Genomic DNA, 8,736 nt, shown 5'->3' on the forward strand with positions numbered 1-8,736 from the left:
TCAACAGGGCTGTGGAAACCTGCACAAAAAAAACAGGAATCCAAACAGCTTTGGCCTCGTGGGATTGCCAGGGACCCTGGGCTGAGCGTGTGCACGGATCCACGGGCTCCTTCGCCAGCCATTCTCACCTGCCACCTCCTCCTGGGATTAAGTCCCAGCCTGGGCAGGGAGGAAATTCCCCAGCTTGTGTGAAGGACAAGAGCACTTGAGACACTAAGGAAGGGAGATCACTGCACTTCCCCCCTGGATTCCAACTTTTGTCAAGGTCAGGGAGGCCACCAAGCCAGGTGGGTGGGTTTGTTTCCAAACACTACAACCAAACTGATGGGAAAGGAGAGGTGTGTTTGCTCTGCCCCTGACCACAGCCCCACAGCACTGACACCACCCCCGAGGGCTCTGCTGGGCACAGCTCTGCAGGCACCATCCAGAGCCTGATTTCATGGAAAATGAGGCTTTGATTCATCAAAAAAAACCCACCAGTTTTGTTCTGGTTTTGTTTCATAAAAAGCTTTCCAAAGGTGAGCAGTGGAACATCCTCACAGACAGAGCAGTTGTGGCTCAGAGGGATGACAACAATGACCCCCCCCAAACCACACACACACACACACAGTGCAAACACACAGACCTGCTGGAAGACCTTATTTTTAAACTCTCTGTTATCCCTACATTCCCTCCACACCCCCCCATCCAAGCTGGTGGGATATGAGTGCATGCTGAAAGTTACACATGCACTTTAAGCCTTCCCTGAACACAGACAGACATCGGGGATGTTTATGATGCAATTTAAAGCAGCCAAGAGAAGAGCCCTTGCTCCTCAGCTCTGCGGGGGGACAGATCCACAACCCAGAGGATTTCAGGGCATCTAAAATCCCTGAGGTGACCCCATGTATGATCAGTAAGGCATTATCCAAAAGACAGAGCCAGGCACAGCCAGACTGACCAGCCAGTCGCGGGCTGGATGATCCTGTGGGGACATTCCACCGCCCGGCCACCTTAGCAGTGGGTGCCCCGCAGCATCCGTGGGTCTAGAGCCCACCGGGGAATGGCAGGACACGGGGAAAGCTCCTCTGCAGACAAGAGGGGGCTGGAGGCTCGGCAGGCACGGGTGTGCAGGGCACCCTCAGCCCCCGGGGCCGGCAGTCGGGGTGATGCAGGACCTGCTCCGAGCCCCCTGAGTTGCCTGCAGGGAGCTGAAAGTGCCCCTCGGGGGCATGGACGGCCCGGGCAGAGGGGAGGCACGGCGGGGGGGAACCGTGAAAGTTTGGGGACGGGGAAAGGGGGCGTTTGAGGTGTCCTGGGAAAGGATAAGAGGGAGAGAAAGAGGGACAAGCAGAGGGAGATGGAGAGGAGAGAGAGAAGGAAAGGAAAAGAAGAAAGGGAGAGAGGAGAGGGGACACAGGAGAGGGGAAAGGGAGAGAGATCAGTGCGACCTGGCAGCATCGGTACTGGCAGCCCAGGGGTGGGGAGGAGAGGGAAAGGGAAAGAGGGAAGGAGAGAGGAAGAGGGAAAGGGGTAGGGGTCAGTGCGACCTGGCAGCGCCGGTACCGGCAGCCCAGGGAGAGGGTGAAGGAGAGGCAGAGGGGTCGGGGTCGATGCGAGTCAGGAGCGCCTGTACCGCCCGTGTCTCCGTGCACTCCCACATGACCCTGCGCAGCCCGGCGGGTACCGCGGACAGCGCGCTCCGCCGAGCCGAGCCCCGGGGCCGGATCCCTCCGGCCGGACCAAGCCCTGCCCCGTGCGGAGCCTCGCCCCGTCCCGTCCCGTCCCATCCCATCCCATCCCGTCCCATCCCCTGCCCACCTGTTGCGCGTCCCGCCTGCTCCCCGCTCCGTGCGGCGCCGCTCTCCCTAGAGGCTCCTCCTGCGGATCAGCCAGGCCAGCGCGGCCGCGGGCGTGAGCGCGCAGAGCAGCCCCGCCACGGCGGCCAGGCGGCGGGCGGCCGAGGGCCCGCGGCCCCGCGCCTTGCGCCGCTGCTCCAGCTCATCGCCCAGGCGGCGCAGGCGGGCGGCGACCCGGCGGGCAGCGGCCTCGGGCCGGGCGGCGCGGCCGGGCCCGCAGGGGCTGCAGGGCGCGGGGGGGCCGCGCAGCGCGCACGGGCACATGGCTGGCAGTGCTCGGCTCGCTCACAGCCCGCGGAGTGTGCGCCGGGCGGGACCGGCCGCGGACAGGGGGGGACCGCGGTTACATCAGCCCCCGCGGGGCGGGGCCGGGCGGGCGGGGAGGGGGGGATGGCGCGGGCAGGGGGAGTGGGGGACACGGGCTGGGTGGTGGGGCCGTCTGGTGTCCGGAGGGGTTTGGTGGGACAGGGTGGGCATGGGGGGACAGGGTGGGGATAGAGGGACGTGGGGGGCACGGGGGCACGGGGGATGTGCGGTGGGGCGTTCTGGTATCCAGGGAGGGTGTGGGATTCTGGTGGGACAGTGTGGGGATGGAGGGATAGCATAGGAATGGGAGGGTAGTGTGGAGATGGAGGGACAGTGCAGTGACAGAGTGGGACAGAGGGACATGGGGAGAATGGGAGGACATGGAGAGTATGGGGGAGACAGTGTTTATGTGGTGGGGCATTCTGGTATCCAGGGGTGGTGTGGGAGTTTGATGGGACAGCAAAGGGATGGAGCAGTAGCATGGGGATGGAGGGACAGTGTGGGAGTGGAGGGACCTGGGAGGACAGTGCTTGTGGGGGAGGCATGGAGGGAGTGGGGGGAACAGTACTTTAGTGGATACATTTTGGTATCCAGGGATGGTGTGGGAATTCAGTGGGACAGCATAGGGATGGGAGGATAGAATGGGGATGGAGAGACAGCATAGGGAAGGAAGGAGAGTGTGGGATCAAGGAGACAGGGTGGGGATGCAGGTGACAGTGTGGGATAGAGGGGAGAGTGTGGGGATGCAGATGACATCCTGTGTGGGATGGAGTATGGGATGGAGGGAGAGCAGGAGGATGCAGGAGACAGCGGGGCTGGAGGAGGGGACAGTGAGGAGATGCAGGGGGGCAGTGAGGGGATTACACAGAGCCGGAGCCGATTTCATCACCCACAGCATTACAGATTCGGATCACATTTCGGGTGGCCAATGCAGGAGCAGCCCCAGCACTGAGCCAGGGCAGAGCCTCCCCGCTGCCAGTGCACAGGGCTGGGACCCCCAGGCAGGACCCCCCCACACACCAGCCCTGGGATGGCAGCACGGGCTCTGTGGGACAGGAATCACCCCAAACTGGCCTGTTTTACCCCTGCCTTGCAGGGAGGCTGCTGCCACCCTCTTGGCAAATCACCCTGGTATTGCAGAGGGGTCTAGAGAGACACCCTCCTGGGACTCCCCTTCTTTGCAACCCACCCTCCTTGGAGCAGCCCTGCATCCCAATCCTGGGGCAGCTCCTGCTCTGCAGTCCCTCCCCTGGCAGGGCTCACCGTGCTCAGTGTGTGCACCTCAGGGTGATCCTCCTGAGCCCAAGTGATTGTTTCATAGGGAAAACAAGTCATAGCATCACAGAATGATTTGGGTTGGAAGGGACCTTAAAGCTCACCTCGTTCCACCCCCTGCCATGGGCAGGGACACCTTCCACTAGCCCAGTTTGCTCCCAGCCCCATCCATCCTGGCCTTGGACACTTCCAGGGATCCGGCAACCACAGCTTCTCTGGGCAACCTATGCCAGGTTCCCTGCGCCACCCTCACAGGGAACAATTTCTTCCCAATATCCCATCTGGCATGGGGAAGCCATTCCCCCTTGTCCTGTCACTCCAGGCCCTTGTAAATAGTCTCTCCTCATCTTTCTTGTGGGCTCCGTTCAGCTACTGGAAGGCCACAATCAGGTCACCCCAAAGTGTTCTCTTCTCAAAGTTGGACAATCCCAATTCTCTTGGCCTTTCCCAGTAGGAGAGGTGCTCCCTCTCTCTGAGGGGAGGCCTCCTCTGGCCTCTCTCCAGCAGCTCCACATCCTCCCTGTGCTGTTCCCCAGGGCTGGGGCAGCTCTGCAGGGGGGTCTCACCTGAGGGGGCAGAGGGGCAGAATCCCCCCCCCTGCCCTGCTGCCCACTCACCCATCACTCTTTTGCATGGTTACTACACACAGGAGCTCCTCCCCTAAATGAGGTTGTTTGGGTTCTTCCTGGAATCCAAACCACTTGATTGTGGTTTTATAAACTGCACGGAAACAAGAAGCTTCCAAGGAGAACCAGCAAGTGGCCACCGAGGAAGATGGAGGTGGACACACCAGGGTGAGGGTACCCTCAGCTGCTGCCCAGAGCAGGGGCTGTGTTTTAGCCTGTTCACCAGAGCCCAGCAAGGACCAGCTGTTTGACTTAGACAGGTCACTCACCTGTTTTATTTCCTTGAAGACTCCACAGAAGTCATGCTGAAGACATGAACACCCGTGGCCTCTCCCTCCCCTGGGCAGCAGGACTAGCTGAAGTAGCAGCAGCAGCAGCTCCACATTTGTGGTTCAGCAGTTGGGTTCAGCGCTGTTTGAAAGGCAGCCTTTGATCTCCAGGGTGGGTGGATGGTGGAGAGATGCTGAGCCAGCGTCGTGTCCTCCCCGAAGTGCCGCGACAGCGGCAGCTCTGGGGCTGTGCAGGCAGCAGCAGAACAGCAGAACACACCTTTCCAGCGGTGACGGGCACTGCACAGGTGGGACCACCCCTGCCCGCCAGTCTTCTGGCTTAGACTTGGCGAACTGAACGGAAAAAATGATCCAAGCGGGGTTTATCCATCACCCGGAGCAGCCACGTCCAAGGGCGACCCCCTGCACAGGCTGGGCACGGCTGTGAGGGCACTCGGGGCTCCCAGCGGGACCTGCCCTCACCCCGGCCATGGCTGAGGGGACTGAGGGGACTCGGGGCTCCCCGCGGGACCTGCGCTCACCCCGGCCACGGCTGAGGGGACTCAGGGGACTCGGGGCTGCCAGTGGGATCTGCCCTGGCCATGACCGAGGAGGCTGAAGGCTCCCAGCAGGGCACAGACCGACCCTGCCCTCGCCGCGGCCTCTCTCGGCTCTCCAGAGCCGGGCCCTTAGGCCGCCATCGTGGTGCCCGTGTGGGGACCACGAAATGCCGGCCCCGGCCCCATCCCCATCCCCGGCCCCATCCCCGACCCCATCCTGGGCGCGCTCCCGGCCCGGCCCGCCCCGGCGGAACGTTGTGTGTGCGGAACGCGCGGGCGCGGGGCGCGGTTTCCGGGCCGGGCCGGCCCCGCCGCCATGGCCGCGGAGCCGGCGGAGCTGAGGCGGCCTCGGGAGCGGCCCCAGGAGCGGGCGGGGGGCGCGAAGCGGCCGCGGCGGGAGGAGCGGTCCCGGGACGAGCCCCCGGCCGAGCCCGGGTATCTGGCGCTGGCCCGCGGGCTGCTGGCCGGCGGCGCCCCGGCCTTTGGCGGCCCCGCGCCCGCCCGCCCCGCCGGGGAGCCCGCCGGGGACGGAGCCGGCGATGGCGACGATCTGCTGGGGCAGCTCATCCGAGACCTGGTAGGGCCGTGTGGGGCCGGGGGTCCTGCCCCGGGCACAGAGGCGGGCAGGGGGAGGAGGGGGCCGTGGTGGGGCCCGTGCCCGGCGCGGACAGAGCGGCTCAGCCGTGCCCGGCCCAGGAAGGGGGGTGCTACTTTCGCGTTCCTCTGTGCTTGTTTTAACCTCAATTTCCGAGCATATCCCACTTACACAGCTTTAACACTCCACAATCTGCTTCCCGTGTCATCCCTGTGCGTCCCTTCCACCTCAAGAGTGTTGTGTGACTCTTCAATGGCACAGGGTGGGATTCTCGCCTTGTCCCCTGCAGGGCCGGGCTTGGGCTCCGTGATCCCCTTCCAACTCTGCATAGTCCATGACTCTATGAAATAGTATTTGATATTTGCTCTTAAAAGCCTTAAAGGAAGTGTAAAGGAGCTGTTTGTGCAGGAAAATTATGAATAAGGAGGGAGTTACTCGGGCTGTTTGGTGCCCGTGCAGTAACTGGGGATATCCTGCCTTGTGACAAGGCAGCGTAATAAGAAAACAAGCTTTAATTCTTTAAATAAAGGAGTTAATTTGGCAATAGTCTTAAGCACAGCTCTGAACCAGATAGAAGTTATTTTGGTAAATCTTCTGAATGCCACGGAGGTTTTATTTACAGTGTAGGAAAACTAGGGGGGAAACCCATTTTCTTGTTTCTCGCTCACCTCCCTGTGACTAATTACTCTTTGCTTAAAAAAAAATTAAAAGGAACAGATTAAATTTCTGTCTGCAAGGCACAAATTAATCCATTTACAGAATTAGTGCTCCATTAGCACACAGGAGCCCGCATCTGTCTCAGAGGGGCTGGTTGTACTTGAGCTCTGGATTCATTCCAGTAGACTTTTAGACAGGCTGGTGCTGACTTAACACCCCTCCTTCCTTGTGCTGAGGACAAGCTGCTGGGGTTTTTGGGATGCGGGATGACCTTGATCTGCCTCTTATTTTAGGATGGCGTTAGAATGGAATGAGTATGAGCTTGTGCTCTGTCGTTGTCTCTGTTGTTTGCCTTCAGAAAGTGAGGAAGATCCCAAACCGGGATCACCTCCTGCCTCTTGGCACTTTCCTCTCCCTGGTACCTTCGTTTCTTTGTAGGTCTCTTCCACAACCACTTCTCATTTAATGGACCCTTTGCAGTATAAATGTAGAAAAAAAGAGGCAATTCTGGGTTTATTTGAAGGAGGGTATAAATTATATTACAGGTTTTTTTAAAAAATCATCTCCCTTATCTGTTTTTTTTTTCTTATTTTCCCCGCCTTTTCTTGAGAGCACCGGAGGTGTTGCCTGTTGTGTCTGCAGTCAGTCAGTCCTGATGACACCTCTGTCCGTCCAGACAGAGCAGGATCTGCTGGTTGGAAGTGAGTCAAGTCCAATTTGGAAGCAGCATATCCGTGGTGGTGCCGTGCCTGAGCTCATAAGCCCGGGGCTAATAATCCTTGCCCAATGGCTCCTCTGGTTTGTTTGGGCAGCTCCAGGATGGCTCCTGGAGCCGGGTGGATTCACATCTGGCCGGCTTGGAGCCTGTCTGCGTGTTCCCTTTGTGTTTTGCCTTCGGTGTCCCCTCTGGAAGTGGCCGGGATTTAAATCTCACCAGGGCAGACAATCTCCTTGCAGAGCCACAGCGGGGAGTGGAGCCAGCCGTCCTGGGCAGGGGGAAAGGAGCTGCTTGGGCAGGGAAATTGTCCTGGTTTAAGTAAATTAGAGCAAGTGCGAGGCTCCAGTCTGCATAAATTGGTGTTTTGTTGCTAAAAGGACCTAAGGTGTTTGTGTTGGGTAAACACTGACCTGCTGTAGAATATCTTTTGCATTAAAAACCTCCCCACAGCCACGTTGTACTGTGATTTCCCTGAGTAACTCTGCTTTAAATAAACCCTGAATCACCTTTTTTTTTTTTTTTTCTACTTTGGTCCTGAGAAAGGTCCAGGTTTAAAGGAGAGGACGTAGTTCTGGAAGAGACCTACAAAGAAATAAAGGTATCAGGGACAGGAAAGAGCCAAGAGGCAGGAGGTGATCCCGATTTGGGATCTTCCTGACTTTCTGAAGGCAACCAGTGGAGAGTGGTTTGAACTGGGCAGCTGGTTTTGTGCATGGGGATGGATGGAGAGTGCTGAGGTGTTCAGGAGCACCTGGGGAGGGGCAGAAACCAGGAGAGAACACTGGAGAGCAAAAAGAGTGACACAGAAGTGGTCAGAACAGGCTGGTTTTACTCCTTCTCTACTGCATAGCATAAAAATCTGGAATATCCAGGCAGTGGGAGAGAGAAGACAAATTTTGTTGTGATAACTGCAGGAAGAATATTTAATAATTATGCAGTTGAACTAAATACATCTAGGAAAAAAATCCTTGTGCTGCATTTAGCTGTTGGTGTAAATTGATGGATTTGGTTCTAATTTTTTGTTTGAGACACTCGATCAATTAAAAGCAGGAACACTTCATATTAAAAAGACATTAATATGTCACTAATGAAAGGAACTGTAACATCATCTTCCATTCAGTTTTACATCAACATATTTGTTCCTTTTCCCATCCTCTGTGTTTGAAATGCTGTAAGTGAAATTAGTAACAGGAGCATGTCTTCAGAGTGCTTATCTATTGGGTCTTCTTGGCACTGGAACAGTAGATAAAGGATTTCACTAGAGCTTGTGTTCTGCCTTTCAGATCAGCCTTACAGTTCTTCTCAATTTGCTTTTTAGCTCCATTTAACCTCCTTTACCTGACTCAGAGCAGGGAGTGGTTGGGTACCTGGTTGTGCTGATGTTCCATTACAAAGGGAGGAAAGGTGGAATAACTCCTGGCTTTTTTTATGGAGCTGTGGTGGCACTGAGGACACACTTCATGCCGTGGTAACTTCTCCTGCTGTCAAGCTGTGCATGAAGGAAAACGATTTCCTCTTTTTTCTTTTCAGAATGAAATCAATGAGGTTCCTTTCTTCGATGTGCAGCTGCCCTATGAGCTGGCACTGAAGATATTCCGCTACCTGGGCAGGGCTGAGTTGGGCAGGTGTGCTCAGGTAAGTGCTGCTGGCACTGTGATTCTCTGACACCGCCTAAAAGGAGCAGAAATCATCAAGGAACAGCCGCCTTGATGCAGGAAAATTGGGTGGCAGCCCCACTTACTTACAGGAAACAGTTCCAAAGCTGAATATTGAGAGATAATCCACGAGCTGGGTTTGTGGCTGCAGTTGAGTAGAGTTAAATAAAACATGCGCGGCTCAGGCAGAAGCAAAGCCTCAAAATTTAAAATAAATATTGCAGAGATATTTTGATT

The 8,736-nt window shown here is 57.1% G+C and overlaps 1 protein-coding gene across 1 annotated transcript in view; it reads left to right on the top strand.

Annotated features, from left to right (window-relative positions):
- Positions 1-5,190: 5,190 nt before the first annotated feature.
- FBXW8 (F-box and WD repeat domain containing 8) overlaps positions 5,191-8,736 on the top strand; it is a 55,011-nt gene continuing 51,465 nt past the window's right edge. The window contains exons 1-2 of the mRNA XM_027905332.1: positions 5,191-5,451; positions 8,375-8,479. Of these exons, the coding sequence (XP_027761133.1) occupies positions 5,191-5,451; positions 8,375-8,479 (366 nt within the window). The remainder of the gene's footprint in view (positions 5,452-8,374; positions 8,480-8,736) is intronic.

Source organism: Empidonax traillii, unplaced genomic scaffold (assembly GCF_003031625.1).
Source record: "Empidonax traillii isolate 1590-97213 ecotype Southwest subspecies unplaced genomic scaffold, ASM303162v1 scaffold1142:size416873, whole genome shotgun sequence".
Taxonomy (NCBI): Eukaryota; Metazoa; Chordata; class Aves; order Passeriformes; family Tyrannidae; genus Empidonax; species Empidonax traillii.